The sequence below is a fragment of the Sorex araneus genome, chromosome 5, assembly GCF_027595985.1.
Source record: "Sorex araneus isolate mSorAra2 chromosome 5, mSorAra2.pri, whole genome shotgun sequence".
NCBI lineage: Eukaryota > Metazoa > Chordata > Mammalia > Eulipotyphla > Soricidae > Sorex > Sorex araneus.
In genome coordinates this window covers 74224817-74244163 of record NC_073306.1, presented here as the reverse complement: position 1 = coordinate 74244163, position 19347 = coordinate 74224817, and the positions used below count along the sequence as shown (strand labels likewise).

The following is a 19347-nucleotide window of genomic DNA, read 5'->3' as shown; positions in this document are numbered from 1 at the left end:
GCAGGCTGCAATGGAGTTTCTTTATTTGTGTCTGATACTGCTTAACAATAATAGGTAGTTGGCCTATTAGTGTCTAATGGTTAAGTCTTTGCCTCTATTAATAATTTAATATTTTCAAGACAAATGTAATCATCAGCTGTATATGTAAGGCCTCATACGAGAATCCTGGGAGCCTTTGTCTTGACTTTCCTATAAAGGCTCGCCTAATATCGAAGTAGGTATTTTTACCCCCTCCACTGATGTCTCTAACATGGAGTCTTGTGTGTGAAATACAGCCCAAATGGCAAAGCTGCACATGTCACAGCTCGAATTTGCCTCATGAATTTGCACAATCACTTGAGTTCCTTGCCAGGATATTAAATGCTGTATCTTGGAAAAGTGCCCTCAAATTAATAACTTCCATATATAATTTGTATTTTTATATGGTTTCTATATGATGTTATGGCTCTCTTGAGAGGAATGTAGAAAGAGGTCTCACCCATACTGTTTCTGTTTCTACTGATACTTACTGCTTAGATCTTTCATTCTTTTGAGTACAGTCTCTGTTTTGTTCTCTACTGGGTACAGCATGTTCCCAGTCATGGAACTTAGGCTGTGACTTGCCCCTAGTTATGTAAAGGATATATGGACAAGTACTAATTAACACGTGTGTTTTCTTGCATGGGGAGAGGTCAAGCAAGGGGAGAGCACTATCATGGAGGGGTGGACACTTCTGTGAAGATTATTGGGTTAAAAGCCTGATAATTTAAAATCTCTAGTGGCCAATGTCTCAGTATTCCCACTACAAAATTAAGAGTCCTGAAGTCTTTTTTGTTTTATCCCCCAACCATGACCTAAGAGACTTGTCATGGTCAGAAATTTAACTTTCTCTGGAGTTTGGTTACTTTCAGTGGTAAGTCAAGGGGTTTGGGCCTGGTGTGTGGCTCAGTGGTAGTGTTTGCCTTCCATGTGTGGACTTCCAGATTTGATCCCCACACCTTAAAATTAAGCGCACATTTTATACATACAAAGAAGTAATTCTTTGTTTTCCCAGTGAAGAGTATGAGAGCCAAAACTACCCTTCAGGAAACCATGTGGTATATCTAGACTATCAAGAGTAGTTGCATATTAGTGAAATTAGTCAGGCCTTTATCTATAATGAATTTCATCATAATTAGCTTTTGTGTATAGGTCTTTCTGTGGATGCATAAAGTTTGATGGGGTTGGTCAGAGAGGCAAAAAGATTCAGGTGTGTGTGTGTTGTGTGTGTGTGTGTGTGTGTGTGTGTGTGTGTGTTAGCAGGGATCAAAACTATGGTCTTGGGGCTGGAGCGATAATACAGTGGGTAAGGCGTTTGCCTTGCACACGGCCGACGTGGGTTCGATTCCCAGCATCCCATATGGTCCCTAGAGCACCTCCAGGAGTAATTCCTGAGTGCAAAACCAGAATAACCCAAGTGCATTGCCGGGTGTGACCCAAAAAGCAACCCCCAAAAAACAAAAAACCATGATCTCATTTGTTCCGTGAAAGTGCTCTTTACCACTGGGTTACCTCCCTGTCTAACTGTCCTTTTAGAGGGTTATGTGGGCAGTGTATTTTATCCCACCACAACTATTAAAATTGTTCACACATTCATTCAGCATATATTTATTACCTAAATATTAGATTGTATTCCAAGCAGTTTAATAAGCATAATGGAGATGGTATCCAACAAGACACTGCTTCCTAGACCATACAGATTCATAATAGAATTAGTTACATCTTCCTAAATCAGGAAGGATGAAGCAAAGTGAGCTAAAGTAGCTCACTTCAAGTCACACTATCAATCGAATACATCCTTAGTTTACAGATATCATTTGAATATAGCATTGAAACGACCCAAAGGTTAATCATTTGGTAACAGATTTATTTATAATGAGAAAAGATTCATTAATTGTCAAGTTGTAAAATTGCTCCCAAATAAAATGTTCTCAAGAAGCGTTTTAGACAAAATAAAGGACATTTTCCTTCTGGCAGTATTTTTCTTTCTATATATAATCAACTCCAGATGTTTTTTTTTTCACATTCTGCTCTTTAAATGTTTTTGCTCTTAGTTCTCATTCTGCTATTTGTTGTAACTTATCTCCTCTAGGTCTTTACCTACCACCCATTTTTTTTTTTTGGTTTTTGGGTCACACCCAGTGTTGCACAGGGGTTACTCCTCGCTCATGCACTCAGGAATTACTCCTGGCAGTGCTCAGGGGACCAGATGGGTTGCTTGGAATCGAACCCTACCACTCCAGCCCATACCACCCATTTTTACACTTAGATCTCTTTCCTTCACAGTAGACCTGAATAGTCAAATGTTTGACTATTATTCCAATATTATACATAATATTTTGTTAATAATATATTATATATATGATAATATCATAGTCACAGTGAAAATTTCTAACAGAATACCTCAATGTTATTTCACAATTATCTTACAATAAAAAAAAATCAGTTTTGCTCCAATATAGTATACATGCTCTCTTTCCAGTTTTCTGCCTCTTTCCCTGACCTATTTAGATTGACAGTAGTCTGTATTATTGCCTTCTTAGGTAGGGGTGTGAAAAAATGAGAATTTGAGGTGAAGAAAAATAAATAAAGATGGAAGCACATTTTCCCAGATAGAGTTTGAAACAGAGTTTTTCTCAGGAATTGCCAATTCTCTCTTTTCTCTCAAATTTTCTTTGAAAATTTCTGCTACATTAAACTCTGAAATTCGTCATCTTAAGGTAAGAAGCAGTCAAGTTAGCAGCACAGCAGGTAGGGCGTTTGCCTTGCACGCAACCAACCTGGGTTCCATTCCTTCGTCCCTCTCGGAGAGCCTGACAAGCTACCAAGAGTATCCCGCTCGGCAGAGCCTGGCAAGCTACTCATGGCATATTCCATAATCCAAAAGCAGTAACAACAAGTCTCACAATGGAGACATTACTGGTGCCCACTCAAGCAAATCCGTGAACAAGGGGGCGACAGTGCTACAGTGCTACAACCCAGTACTATCTTTATTACAGTAAGATCACTTTGAAAATTCTTCTTTTAAGCAAACACCATAATGCTACAAAAATATAAAAATTAATGTCTCCATGATGAACATTCTGGGAATTAACCCATACATTGCATTGTTAAGTTAATTAGAAGAAATTTGAGACCTGTTTACATTGGAAAGATAAACTTAATGCAAAGGAGTTATAAGTCACTGTTAAAGAACAACTTTATATAATTTTTTCAAATTTCACTTTCAATAATGAAATATTTTAAATATATCTTTTACTAAATAACTAGACTTAGTTATTTAGTAAAAAATATGTCTTGTCCATTTTAACAAATGATTTATTTTACTGGTATGTTGCCCCTCTGAACTTCCACTTTTGCCAACAAAAGCATTAGCCTGTTACATATCCTATTTTTCAGAAAGCAGAATGATTTTCATTATTGTAATGTTACCTTGCTTTTGATTCACTGCATGTTCAGGCTTTTAATGGTATTATACGTAAAACAGTGTTTTGAAATTTAATGCTAATTCTAGATCCAATAGGTATGAATTGCTTGAGTTTTCATTTGTTTGTTTGTTTAATAAATGAAGACTATGGCTTCAGTGACTACTTCGAATTTCTCCTAAATCCACAACAGAAATGGTTTGGGCTCTTCGGGACATAAGTCTATGTCATGACTACTGCACTCCTCCTTCACAGGTGAAAGCAGACAATGACAATTGGTAAGCAAGTGGGTATGGCTGTGTTTTAGTAGAACTTCATTTACAAACACAGGTATCCAGAAATTACAGTCATTCTTTGCTGAATTCTACTTTATCTGTTTTCTACAGTCCTTTATTTTTCTGACAGTTTTTATTCTCTATTTTAAAATTAAAATGGTTGCTTGTGTCTAAACTAGCATAGTGCCTTATGCTTGATAATCATTGACTAATGAAGTGAGAATGAAATGTTATGTATTACAACTTATGAGAAATGTTTTTTATTCCAGTAACACGAATCTAGAATGTTCACGCAGAAATGTGTGATTTGAAAATATTAACCATCATATTAGGAAACTATTGGAAGAAATCAAAGATAGTAAATTATCAAGTTAAACCAATAAAATGTGGTTAATTCTAAATAAAGATTTTAAAACATGTCTTCAATTTTTTTTTATATCCCTCACTCTGAAAAACACAGGTCTGATTTTTCTGAGTGAGAAGTGGACTTAGCCACTCACTAATAATGTGGCAGAAGTGGCTGAATGTGGCAGAAGTAATGCCTGTGATGAGGTCACAAAAGACATTGGTTTGTTTCTTGTCAACTTTCCAACTTGGATTTCTCACTGTGTGGAAAGTTAGCTTGCCATATAGTCAGTTCTGTGGAGGCCTATAAGATGTAGAATCAAGACCCCTTGCCAAAATCCTGCAACAAATCGATGCTTCCAGCCAACAACCTTCTTGGAAGTGAATTTTTTAGCCTCAGTCAAGCTTTCAGATAACTGCAGCCCATGCCAAATCATGACGGCAATGTTAGGAAAATCTAAGCCAGGATCACTCATCTGTGTTCATTGTTTTAAGCCATTAACTTGTGGAGTGGCTTGTTCAGCAGCAATAGGTAGCTAATATGATAATATAAAAAGATTTCAACATTTGTTTTGAAATGAAAAAAGTGATTAGAAAGCAACAAAAGCAGAAATCATCTACATATTTTATTCTGAAATTTCAACTTTGAAAAACTGAATTATCACTTATTATCATTTATTGCTTTAAATACTTTAAAGTTGAAGAAAGAATATTTTTTTCTTTTTGGGTCACACCCAGCTATCCTCAGGGGTTACTCCTGGCTCTGGGCTCAGGCATTACTCCTGGCGATGCTTGGGGGACCATATGGGATGTCGGGATTGAACCCTGGGCAGCTGCGTGCAAGGCAAACACCCTACCCACTGTACTCCTGCCCGGAAGAAATAATTTTTTTGCTTTAGACTCTAAATTCCATATGTGGCACTTGAAATTTCATGGATTAAAAAGTAGAACAGGCCACAACACCATAGTGTCTTCTTTAAGCGGTATTTCTATTACAGAGGAGAAGGTTACAGTGTAAATTTTCCCAACACTTGTCTCCCATATGTGAATGCAACTACAAAGCATTCCTCAAGCACAAAAGCTCTAGAGATAAGAAGCTGTCTAGGACACAGACTGTGGGAACAGAAATATTTGTTAAAATCTCTCTCGGATATAGCTGCATTGATTTTGAACCAAAGAAAATGTATTAGATCATTATATTTATCAATTTAAAATACACTAAAAGAAATAAAATAGGTTTTGAATGCGATTTCCTTCCATCTAAAGAAATTAATTTTTTCTTTTGTGAATGGATTTCTTTTACTTGGCAAAGAGAACAAAAGTTGGAATCCTAATAAAATAATCTTCCAAATTACATCCTCAAGCAATATTGTACCTTTTCCATTTCTGCTGCCAAATTTTTTAAAACTCCAACAATTGTATTTTTAAATGTAGCTGTAAAAGATTTAGATTGGGATGTGGGGTGTAATCTGTGGTGAGTGGTAGAAGGAAGGGACAATGGTAGTTGGGACTGGAGGTGGGAACATTGTATGCCTGAAAACCTATTGTAAACAACTATGGAAATAATGGTTTTGAATTTAAAGAAGAATTCATTCTTCTGTTGAACTCTTCCTTTAGTTTTTTTTTCTTATGTTTTGCCCCAACGTATCTTCATTGAAATTAACTTATTTATTGTTAATATTGTGTTTATTATTATTGTCTGTATTACATCTTCCTTAGGGTTTTAACAATTGATTTTCCTATAGACTAAAAAAATAGTATTTCAGAATAGATCATCAAAGAGGCGCAACTTCTCAGTGACATAAGTGAATATTGTTCTTCTAGACAAACATCTTTCCTGAACTACTATTTTTTAGAACCCTGATATCATTGTCATAAGAGTCATTACAGTTACCTTGGACTACTACAATAGATTCTGACTGTTCACACATTTTATTTTTCACTTTTCCACACATTGAACTCAGTGTTGTAAATCAGTATCCAGTCAGTACAACTATGATGATAGTCTTCTGCTTTCAAAATAGTTGTTAATCACCCATAAACACAAATTCTTCTGCAGACAGCACAAAGAGGAATTTCTCTATTGGAATTCAAGGATCTATCCCAGCTTATTTCCTACATATACCCTGCGTGCTAAACAATGTAGCATTGATTTTTGTTTGCAAAAAATATATGTCATTTGCTACGTCCCACCTCTGTTCAGCTGTTTTTTCCACTTTGGATATACTTCCACCATTTTATCTTGTCAACATTTGGGCATACTTCAAATACTGGCTTCTCTATAAAGCCCTTTTTCATGTTCTCAATTATACATAATCTGCTATCTTTGCATTATAGGTTATTTTATGGGTTTTGTTGGGTTTGTTTGTTTCTTTTTTTCTCCTACAGAAAGCTCTTTCCTTAATTATCAGAAATTTCTAAACATATTTTCCTCCTCTCTGTATCTGCTACAATTCTTAGCACAGGTGTATTACATAGACAAATAACATGTTCTTTTATCTTCGATAATTTTATATTATAGAAAAAGGTGATTTGCAGTATAAACCAGAAGCTAATTTACATTTTATGCCATATTTATTTATAAAATTATTTCTATGATAATAACTTTTGAGAAAAACTACAGTACAAAGTTTTTTAATTTTATGTCAGTACATGTTTTAATTTACTGAACTTTTAGGCTTATTCTAATTTCCATGAAAAATATAAATAAGCTAGGTACCAGAGAGATAATGCAGCAAGTAGGCTGTTTTGCCTTCAGTTCTGCATTCAGTCCCTTAAATAGCATATGGCCACCTGAGCACCACCTGGAATGATTCCTGAGTGCAGATTGAAAAAATAAGTCTTTAGTGCCGCCAGGTGTGGCCCCAAGCTGAAGGCAATAATAATAATAATAATAATAATAATAATAATAATAATAATAATAATTTTTGTTAAGTTAGTATGGGGTGGGGGAACTATTTCTGATCATATTATAATTCAAAAAGTTATACTCAGGTATCCTTCATATTATAATTCAAAAAGTTATACTCAGGTTTACTCAGACCCTTTTTCAGCTTTCTTATGGCACCACTATTTCCCAAGGCCTTTTACTCATGGATTAAAGAACAGAAAGAAAATCTGTTTCTCAGGATCTATTCCAATTTTCATCAGTTTTAAAATGCATATATTTTACTTATCTTAGGGTAAGTTTTGCTGCAATAAGTAATAGGTCCAGGACCACCAGAGAGATAGTGTAGGTGATAAGGTACTTGCCTTGTATTCAGTCAACCTTGGTTCAATCCCCAGAACTACATGGCCTCCCCAAGAACTGTAAGATGTAGCCCTGGAGAATCCTGAGCATCACTGAATGTAACCTTGGAGGTTCTTGAGCACTGCTGGGGTGGCCCTGATGATCCCCAGAATTGCAGAGATGGAGGAATGAGCTGTACTCCATCCTGAGAACCTTGCAATGAATTGCTGACCTAGTTGGTTAAGAACTCCAGGGGAGTGCTTGGGCCCCCTGACTTGCTTGGGAACACAAACCCCAAAATAAAAAAAGAATCTTGGGGCCGGAGCGATAGCACAGCAGGGAAGGCTTTTGCCTTGCACGTGGCTGACCAGGTTCGATCCCCGGCATCCCATATGGTCCCCCAAGCACCGATGGAAGTGATTCTTGAGTGCAGAGCCAAGAATAACCCCTGAGCATCACTGGGTGTGACCGAGAAAGAAAAAAAATATCAAAATATCAATAGTTTACAATAAAAAGGCATATTTGTTTGCTTTTCCATTCACTTTTGCTTTTTTTGGGGGGGGTCATACCCGGCGATGCACAGGGGTTACTCCTGGTTCTACACTCAGGAATTACTCCTGGCGGTGCTCAGGGGAACATATGGGATGCTGGGATTCGAACCTGGGTCGGCTGCATGCAAGGCAAACGCCCTACCCACCGTGCTATCACTCCAGCCCCTCCATTCACTTTTGGATAGCTGAGGATCTGTTCCATAATATCTTCATGCAGAAGCCCAGGCTGAAACTAGATACTTTCTTTAATATGTTTGGCTTTATGATCAAAGGAAAAAGATAAAAAATTGTTTTATATAAAGATCATATCATTTCTGCATACTCTCATTTTTGTTCGGTCAAAGTAAGTTATATATAAAATCTTGATGTCATGAAGATAGAAGGTTATGTTCCTCCCATTGGCACTCAAATCCAGTGCTCAAGAATGGAAGCAATAGTGTGGGGATGTAAAGCCCTTTCATAGGAAGAAATGTATGGTTTCAATAATAATGCAATTGACAAAACATTTTTTACATTTTAATATTTGTTAATTTAAGGCTTTCGTAGTGAGTACTTTCACTTGACAGTATTTTTTTTCTTTAGAGGGACAAAATTAAAGATTTCATAATCAGTAGTTACTTAAACTTAATGAAATTTGGTAGGTGTCAATTACAGGTTATAGGTGTATTTACAAGTTATAGGTGTATTTATCTAATTCACCTGTGATATTCAGATGTGTGGATAGTTTCCAAGAAAGAGTGATATAGATAATTTTGTACTTTGGGCCTCATGCTTAGAGTAGTGATGGGAGAACTATAATTAGACTTAAAAATGTATCATCAATGAGTCAGGAAAGGGATTTGGAAGGAATCTGGGGTCTGTGATGTAGGAATGGGGACACAGGTTGTGAGACTGGAGGTAGAATCATTGTAAGCCGGAAATCCTATCGTAAACAACTAAATTACAGTGTCTAATAAACGCTGTAGGATGAATAAACAAAAAAGGATAATTTTGTAACGGTGTGTCTTTTTTAAAAAAATTATTTTTCTCAACATTATTTTCTTAAAAGGCTCATTTATGCAGATACATGTAGATATGTCTGGTTTATTAAATTTAGCTGGAATCGATGTTTTACCTTTGATAAATTTCAATTTATCAATTCCTATATTGATAATTCAGATTTGTTTACTTTCATATTTAAATTATACTTCCATGAACATCTTTTATTGTTTCCTAATATAAACCTATATAAACAATTAGAAATAAAAGTGCTAGTTTGATGATGACCTCTCATTATCTGTATTGCAAACCAAAATGCCCATAACTAGAGAGAGAGTAAGAGGGAAGTTGTCTGCCACAGAGGCAGGGGGAGGACTGGAACAGGGCGGGGGAGGGGAGTACTGGAGACATTCACTGTATCATCACTGCCATCTGCTTGCTCATCAATTTGCTCGAGCAAGCACCAGTAACATCTCGATTGTGAGACTTGTTACTGTTTTTGGCACATTGAATACGCCACAGGGAGCTTGCCAAGATCTGCTGTGCAGATGAGATACTCTCCATAGCTTACCAGGCTCTCCAAGAGGGGCAGAGGAATTGAACCCTGGTTGGCTGCATGCAAGGCAAACGCCCTACCCGCTGTGCTATCTGTCCAGCCCACTGGGGACATTAGTGGTGGAAAATGTACACTGGTGAACGAATGGGTGTTCAATCATTGTACGACTGAAACTCAAACATGAAAGCTTTGAGTGTAGCTCAAGGTGATTCAAACAAAAAAGAAAAGTGCTAGTTTGTACTCAAGTACATGGTCACTTTGACTCCACACCAGGAGTTGCTCTCAGGAGAGCAGCCATTTATACTCCCTCCTGCAGCCTGTGGGTTCTTTCCTCACAGTCTAGAAAACTGGGGTGTTTTCAGATTTGATGTTTCTATTAAACTTTTCCAAATCTTTTGATTATGCTAAGCCATAATTTAAAATTAATTTTTTCCACCTTTGAACTTGCTCAAAGACTTCCAGTGAACATAAATATGAGCCTGTGAGCTGCCCATTTTCCACTCAGAGACTATTTCCCCAAGTAAGCCCTGTCACCAATCATACCTAATTCATTAGGGGTTGTCACCCTAATGTCACTGAAATGCCCTGTTGCATTTAAACACTTAGGTTAAAGGGAAATGAGTTAGGTATGTGAGACAAAAGTGAATGGCAGGAGCTGTGAGGACTTAGAGAGTAAATCTGTGTCATAGATGCACAGGTAGGTAGGTGTATATTGATATAGATAAAAATATAGAGATATTTGCATAAGACCATGTTCTGTGCTTTAACTTCAGTTAACTTCAACACAGAAAGCCATTGTTTCCAAAATCAAATGTTTTCTACTGCTAATATATTATGACATGACAAACTTTAAGCAAGCTCTTAGTGGCTGTTAAAAAGAAAATGCTTCACAAGTCTTTAAACAAAAGTAGAAAATAGCTTTTTCACAATTGAAGACAGAAGATAATGTTCTTATTGTAATACTTTTTTGTTACTCCTTGTTCTTTATACTTAAAATAGAATTCCATAAAGACAAAACTAGAGGAACCCTGAACAAGCTTGTTCACTCTGAAACAATTTTATTGATTGACAATTTCCTATGTTCTAATAAACCAAATTCATTCTTTACTCAAACTCCTTACTTTCTAGGACTCCCTTCCCCCCTCTTTACTTGGATGACTTTGCCTCTTCTTATTCTCTTTCAGATTAAATATCATGCACTGGTTTACCTTCACCATTATCTTTTCTTGAAATATATTTTCTCTCTCTTATTCTCAATTTGAGCATCATAGTAGTTTTCTTAACAATCTCATATCATAATTTATCATTTTTAACTCTTGAGTTTGTTTGCCTTTGTCACATCACATTTCACTTAATGAAGGAAGAGCCTAGATCTACCTTCTCACTAATAAAATCTCAAAAACAAATACAGTATCTGGTACAAAGTAGGCTACGAACACCCAAAAAGAGAGAGAGGAAAACAGGCAATGCCCTGCCACTGAGGTGGGTTGGGGAGGGAGGTGAAGGGATTGGGAGTGGGAGGAATACTGGGTTCATTGGTGGTAGAAAATGGACACTGGTGGAGGGATGGGTTCTCGAACATTGTATGACGGAAACACAAGCACGAAAATGTGTAAATCTGTAACCGTATCCTCATGGTGATTCACTAATAAAAAAGTAAAAAATAAAATAAATAAAAAGTGAAAAAAACAAAGTAGGCTATGAATATTACCTGAGTATATGAAAATTGATAAAAAGGACATGTGCTATTCCCATTTATATCGAGAGGCATTCAAAAAAGGAAGTCACAGAAATGATTTATTAATATATTGTACCCAAATCAAGGAGCAGTAAAGCTGCGGGAGTTTTACAGTAACATCCACTATGTTATAAGTTCTGCAAGGATAGTTTATGTTTAGATTTGAAACTCAGTATATCCCAATACTACACCTGTCATATATTAGATGTTAAGATATAATTCTAGGCTCTAAAGAGATAGTACAGGGAATAAGGCACCTGTCTTGCAGACAGCTGACCCCAGTTTGATTCACGGCACTACATATAGTTTACTGAGCATCACAAGGATTGATCTTTGAGCACAGACCCTGGAGCAAGCCCTGAGCACCGATGAATGTGACCCAACACTTTCCCCAAAATGTTGCTTACTCATGGACTAGAATGATCAATTCTGGTGAGGTCACATACTGAACACTCCTAACAGGAGGAATTTTTATCTAAAGTAAGACTTAGGATGAGTTAGAAATACAATAATTGCAGGTGATTTAAAACCAAGATGCATGTAATATATGTATATATTTTGTATTCTGTTTTTTCCTGAAAGGGACCTATTGGTTTACCTGGAGAAGTTGGGTTAACTGGAAACAGTGGTGAAAAGGTAATCTCCTCCATTATTTTCTTTGGTAGTAAGACTTCTAGGCTAAACTCAAAAGGGAGATGTTCATATATTTATATAGTTTATACTAATTATAACTCTTATAATCTAAAATATGCTACCTATGCTTAATATCTTAATATATTAAAATAGTAATAGCATATATTGCTCATAATTTAATTTTTTGTTTGTAATGATGTAATTTAAAGAAAAAAATAGAACAGGTCTAGGACATATTTATAACTAGAAAGTATTTAAATCTCCTCTGCGAATGTCAGCTCTCTAAAGGAAATATAAGTGAAAGAGAAGAATAAGTTATCTCTTTACTAGAGCCAAGTCTTGGTCACAGCCTTCTTATTTCTACTTAGAATCCAGTATGTACTATTCATAGATACACCTGGCTAGTGTGATGGAAACTAAAATTTGCTTAAAGATTACTTAAAAATCATTACCTCACAAGTGATTTTCCACATTGAGTTTTGAATTTATGAACTCTTCTTAATAAAAATAAAATGTAATGTTTTACTTGAAACCAGTAAGGGCAGTTTTAATTTTTTATTTTCTTGAATGGAATCGTATAAAGTTCTAATAGGTAATAAACCAAACTCTTTGGACCTGAGACTAAACCTGATTTTCTAAATATAAACTTATGGCACTATTATTATATCCACTTTGTGAATTATGAAGTAGAGCCAGAACAAAAATTAAATTTATCATTTCCTACACTCAAACTGAGCTTTTCAGTTATTTCATCAATATGTTATGCATACATGTGTATATAGATACATTTATAAATTTATATAGCCAAATTTTTGAGTTTGTATATATATATATATATAATTCATCTTTGAATTTCTCCTCATCTTCTGTAACTTTTAGATTTTTCCTTTGCAACCCAGACTTTGTAGCCATTCAGGGATGTGGCTCAATGGTCAAGCACCATTGATGTATACATTACACCTAGCTTCAGTCCCAGGGACTGCAAATAATAATAAATAAATATAATCTAGTCTTACTAAAAGTGTCCAAAACTCTTCAAAATATAGTTGTTAGTTTATTTTTAAAACATAGCTTCTTTCACATCAACACTGTCTTTTACATTCTGTCCTTTAATCCACCCTACTTATTATAAGCAGAAGAAAATGCTGATGAGTCACAATGATGAATTTTATAACTTTTATAACTTTCTTACAATTAATAAGAATTTTGATTTTTTTTCTCTGCTTCAGTTTTTGGAGCACACCCAGTGATGCTCAGGGGTTATTCCTGGCTCTGCATTCAGGAATAGCTTTTGAAAGTGCTCATGGGGCCATGTGGGATGTTGGGGATCAAATCCTTGTAGGCGACGTGCCACCTGCAAGGCAAGTGCCCTACCCACTTCACAATTGTGCCCCAGAAAATCAAGTACCTCGGAATCAGCTTAACCAAGGAAGTAAAAGACCTCTACAAAGAAAACTATAAAACGCTACTCCATGAAATAAAAGAGGACATGAGGAAATGGAAACATATACCCTGCTCGTGGATAGGGAGAATCAGTGTTGTCAAAATGGCAATACTCCCCAAAGCATTATACAGATTCAACGCGATCCCTATAAGGATACCTGTGGAGAACCTCCACAGGACCGTGCTTCGTGAACAACACCTGTTCTTGTTAATTTCACCGTGCTTCGAAAATAACTCCTAATAAGAAAACAGGATGTCCTGTCCCGCCCACAAGGTGTAACTAGCCTATCAGCTGCAGACACTTGGGCGTAAACAAGCAGCGAGAGGTATATAAGGAGGGAAGCTGCCTAGCTAGTGGGTTCCCCCCTGGTTCCTCTTCCTTCGTTCTTCGTCCATCCTTCGTTCGTCCTCTTTTCCGTTTGCATGAGAAAGTCTCTTAATAAATCGCTGCAAGAAGAATCTCCGGGTTGCATGTTATTTTACAGATACCCATGACATTCTTCAAAGAAACAGATCAAGCAATCCTAAAATTCATATGGAACAACAAACGTCCACGGATAGCTAAAACAATTTTTGGGAAAAATATGATGGGAGGCATCACTCTCCCCAAGCTCAAACTTTACTACAAAGCAGTAACAATTAAAACAGCATGGTACTGGAACAAAGGCAGAGCCGTAGACCAATGGAACAGGGTGGAATATCCCTACACACAACCCCAAATGTATGATCAACTAATCTTTGATAAGGGAGCAAGAGATGTGAAGTGGAACAAGGAAAGCCTCTTTAACAAATGGTGCTGGCATAACTGGACAACCACATGCAAAAAAATGGGCTTAGACCTTGACCTGACACCATGCACAAAAGTCAGATCAAAATGGATTAAAGACCTCAACATTAGACCACAAACCATAAGGTACATTGAAGACAAGGTCGGCAAAACCCTCCACGATATTGAAGATAAAGTTATCTTCAAAGGTGACACGGAACTAAGCAATCTAGTAAAAACAGAGATCAACAAATGGGACTACATTAAACTAAAAAACTTCTGCACCGCAAAAGATACAGTGACCAGAATACAAAAACTATCCACAGAATGGGAAAGGATATTTACACAATACCCATCAGATAAGGGGTTGATATCAATGGTATATAAAGCACTGGTTGATCTCTACAAGAAGAAAACATCCAACCCCATCAAAAACTGGGGTAAAGAAATGAACAGAAACTTTACCAAGGAAGAAATACGAATGGCCAAAAGGCACATGAAAAAGTGCTCTACATCACTAATCATCAAGGAGATGCAGATCAAAACAACCACGAGATACCACCTCACACCACAGAGACTAGCACACATCCAAAAGAACAAAAGCAACCGCTGTTGGAGAGGATGTGGGGAGAAAGGGACCCTTCTACACTGCTGGTGGGAATGTCGACTGGTTCAGCCCTTTTGGAAAACAATATGGACGATTCTCAAAAAATTAGAAATTGAGCTCCCATTTGACCCAGCAATACCACTGCTGGGAATATATCCCAGAGAGGCAAAAAAGTATAGTCGAAATGACATCTGCACTTATATGTTCATCGCAGCACTGTTTACAATAGCCAGAATTTGGAAAAAACCCGAATGCCCTAGAACGGATGACTGGTTGAGGAAACTTTGGTACATCTATACAATGGAATACTGTGCAGCTGTTAGAAAAAAGCTCATAAATTTTGTATATAAGTGGATCGGCATGGAAAGTTTCATGCTGAGTGAAATGAGTCAGAAAGAGAGAGACAGACATAGAAAGATTGCACTCATCTATGGTATATAGAATAACAGAGTGGGAGACTAACACCCAAGAATTGTAGAAATAAGTACCAGGAGGTTGACTCTATGGTTTGGAGGCTGGCCTCACATTCTGGGGAAAGGGCAACTCAGAGAAGGGATCACCAACTATAATGTAGTTGAAGGCCATGCGGGGGAAGGGAGTTGCGGGCTGAATGAGGGCTAGAGACTGAGCACAGTGGCCACTCATCACCTTTATTGCAAACCACAACAGCTAATTAGAGAGAGAGAACAGAAGGGAATTCCCTGCTACAGTGGCAGGGTGGGGTGGGGGGAGATGGGTTTGAGGAGGGTGGGAGGGATGCTGGGTTTACTGGTGGTGGAGAATGGGCACTGGTGAAGGGATGGGTTCTCGAACCTTGTATGAGGGAAACATGAGCACAAAATTGTATAAATCTGTAACTGTACCCTCACGGTGATTCACTAATGAAAAATAAAAAAAATTCTTAAGGTGATGGAAAGTATAGAAATGGGATAAAATGCAAAATTTATAAATTTAAAAATTACCAGGACATAAGATGTTCATATACAGTATGATTTTAACTGGCAATTGTTCTGTCTAGGCTCATTTCAGTAACACAGCTCTTCTTTTTTCTTCTGTTTTAAAAGGGAGATCGGGGAAGCCCAGGCCCCGTAGGTCCTCAGGGGGAAAAGGGTGTTATGGTAAGAGCTCACATTTGAAAGATTGTTTCCAAGGAGCATAATAAAGTTAAGACACACTAGATATAGAATTGCCTTGAATGGAATTTTATGAGTGGAATTTTATGAATGGAGTAAGTGATAGATGCTTTCTTACCATAAATTTTCTTTAGAATTTTCTTCTCTTTTACACAGTTGACCTTTCAGAAATGTGCATGTACTAAAAAGGATCTGAGTCAGATGGCTTGCACAAGCCTGTAGTTTTAAGAATGAGGCTAGCATAAATTAGCTAAAATGGATAAACTAGAAAATTCAATTTGAATTCTACTTTTGCCTTGTTTGTATGTGTATGTGAAGCAAAGTAAGTTTTTTTTTTTTTTAATGGAACTTGCTTTGAAAGATGTGAGAGGAGAGAAAGTGGGAAATGTGTTCAGGAGGAAAATAGATAAAAGCAAGTGAGATACATGTTTAAGGGAGAACAAGGACTTGAAAAGTGAGCCTACTTTAAGTGCCCTTCTTAAAAGGTCTCCTAGGCTCTTCTTAGGGAAATCAGGTAATACTCCTGCCAATATTTGACCAACCAAAACTCATTCAATGTTAAGATCCAAATATGCCTTGCTCCTCTAGAATTCTACTGTTGTTTTGCAGCTTACATTTTTATCATTCATATCACTGTCATCTTTTCATGAGTTTATGGTTATATTGTAATTATGTGATATACGAACAAAAGCTAATAATCTAAAGTTCATCGTAGTCATTTAAAGATATCTTTAGAATCTTAGTCTTTTTAAATACCTTTAAGATAGTAATAACTCAAATTTTATGTATAGCTTACATTTCTTGCTCTTAAACCACTTTTATATATAATAGAAATAAATGATTATAAATAAAAGAATCCTGCTTTCACATAATATTGTGATGATCTGGTGGCACATATCTAGAAATTTAATGGTTAATGTTATGATTAAATAAATATTAGTTATTTAGAAAATTTATTTAATTATTACCTCTAAATATTCTGCAAAGTAATGCTCATATGATGAAATATTGCCACTAAAATTTGACGGCCAGATTATTTGCACTTATCATATTCCTTAACTTTAGAATTGTATGACTTATGAAAATGACATGTTTTAGAAGCTATATAACATGACACATTCATAGTATAGCATAACCTATATAGAAAGATAAAAGAAATATTTTTATTTTACTAAGCTGTAATGTATTATTTTGACTATCAAATTTCTGTTTTAAGAAAATGACTTTCTAATAAAACTATATTCTGCATCTGTGTAAATATTTTTATTTCTATTCTCTATCTTTGGAATTTTTCTTATAATTTCTAGTAACTCAGCTTCAATGAAAATAACTGCATATAATTAAGAGTTTATATCTTTATTTTTATTTTAATTAAATTATAGGGCTACCCAGGTCCCCCTGGAGTTCCAGGACCCATTGGTCCACAGGGATTACCAGTAAGTACAAAAGAGCTTTGATATTCATGCCTATAATTCTTGCTTAAATTTAAATATTACCCCTTGTTTACACTATAATTTTTGTTTTATACAAATCAGGTAATGTGTAAATTGGCTAAAAGTACCTTTCCCCCAATCAATGCAAAACACTCTAGACTAGATATGTTATGGCATCTTGAACTTCCTGTTATTTACTTGCTGTATTTTTTAGGAAAATAAAGATAAAACTTAATGAATGCACAGGGGGATGTAAATATATTTATAGTAAATTAAATGGGAAACTAAGGCTTTATATCATGCCAATAACTACTTTGTCAATAGGTAGTAAAAGTTTCCAATTTTTTTGTTCAGTATAAAGAAGTGGGATCTCTCAGAGATAAATTAACATGAGATTTTAATTTACTAATATGTCAAAATAAAAATTGGATGAATGGAAGTAATTTAATAATTGAACATTTTTTGAAGTGCTGGAAAGCAAATCAAGAACTTCAAACATGTAAGGCATGCATTCAATCGCAAGCCACATCCCTGCCCTTAAAGAATATTTTGAAAGGAAATGAACTAATCTTATAAATCCCCAAGAAAAATTACATATCATAAGAAAGCTTACAACTACCATCATGATAACACTCCTGTAAATTCTATATCTGATTTCAATTTTTTTCCATATGCAGGGTCATGTGGGAACAAGAGGACCGCCTGGGAGTCAAGGTCCTAAAGGACGAAGAGTAAGTAACCTAATGAAAGAGGAGTATTAGCCTAAAACAAATGGCTTCATAAATTGTATAATGTTCATCAAAAAAAGTCTATCTCTTTTAGGTTTTAATTAGATATGATTAGGATTTTCCCTTGTTTCTTTTGTAGCCATTGAAATGTTATTCATAGTCTTTTGCACTTACACAACTTTTTTTTGTTCGTTTGTTTTCTTTTTGGGTCATATCCGGCAATGCTCAGGAGTTCCTCCTGGGTCTACACTAAGGAATTACTCCTGCCAGGGCTCAGGGGACCATATGGGGTGCCAGGGCTTGAACCCAAGTCAGTCGCATGCAAGGCAGACACCCTACCCACTGTACTATCTATCGCATCAGCCCCCAACTTTTTCCATTTTATGTTTCACAAAGATAGCTTAAACAGACCATCATGAGGAGAAAAATCAAATATTTAACCAATACAAAATTCTGAATTCAATTATATACATTAATAGCAAGACCAGAGCCAAAATGTATTAATTCACCAGTAAATATCCTGTATTCTGATACTGTGAATTAGGGAAACACATAATTTTTCATGATGTCTTTGTCTTTAAAGTCCACAAAATACAGTGAAGCTGTTCTTTCCTCCAATTATATATATGTATATATATACATATATATTAAAATCATTCTTGTAAAAAAAACTCTAATCAAAAGTATTCCTCAGAACAAAAGCTCACGATCCAATAACTAAGGTCTCAGAGAAGATGTAATACTTTTTCATACTCTTTCAAAGAAATTGAAAATGGGAAAAAACCCTCCTGAACACATTTTATAGGGACATAATCTTATCTCTTCACCAAATTGGCATAGCTCCCACAAAAGAAGATATAGAGAAATAGATGCGATAAACATATATACAAAGATTCTCAACAAAGTCTTAGTGAATCAAATCCAGCAACATAGAAAAAGAATCATACATCATGACTAAGTGGAATTCATCCATGAATTAAGGATAGTAATTGAAATAATAACTGTGAAAGTACTTAAAGTTATTTATTTATTTATTTATTTCTATTTATCTGTTTATTGACTGGAGCAATAGCACAGCGGGTGGTTCGGGCGTTTGCCTTGCACGCACCCGACCCGGGTTTGATTCCTCTCTAGGGACAAGCTACCGAGAGTATCCCATCCACATGGCAGAGCCTGGCAAGCTACCTGTGGCATATTCAATATGCCAAAAACAGTAACAACAAGTCTCACAATGGAGACGTTACTGGTCCCCACTCAGCAAATTGATAAACAATGGAACAACAGTGCTACAGTGCTATTCCTATTTAGTGATCATTGAATCACAAAGTTATTCATAATTGGGTTTCAGGCATACAGTGTTTCAACACTGATCCTTTCACCAGTGTCCACTTCCTCCATCCACTACTCAACCCCCCAACCCCACTGGACTCCCACCACCCATCAGTCTGCCTCTATGAGAGGCATTTTTATTTTCTCTTATTTTAAACAT

General features: G+C 36.1%; 1 protein-coding gene across 6 annotated transcripts in view; it reads left to right on the top strand.

Moving 5' to 3' along the window:
- COL24A1 (collagen type XXIV alpha 1 chain) overlaps positions 1 to 19347 on the top strand; it is a 294562-nt gene that overhangs the window by 151740 nt on the left and 123475 nt on the right. For all 6 annotated transcript variants that reach the window (XR_008630306.1, XM_055140321.1, XM_055140322.1 and 3 more), the window contains exons 26-29: positions 11698 to 11751; positions 15629 to 15682; positions 17080 to 17133; positions 17808 to 17861. Coding sequence is in view for 5 of the 6 variants with exons in the window: in XM_055140321.1 (XP_054996296.1) it covers positions 11698 to 11751; positions 15629 to 15682; positions 17080 to 17133; positions 17808 to 17861 (216 nt within the window). In the remaining variant the exon portion in view is untranslated. The remainder of the gene's footprint in view (positions 1 to 11697; positions 11752 to 15628; positions 15683 to 17079; positions 17134 to 17807; positions 17862 to 19347) is intronic.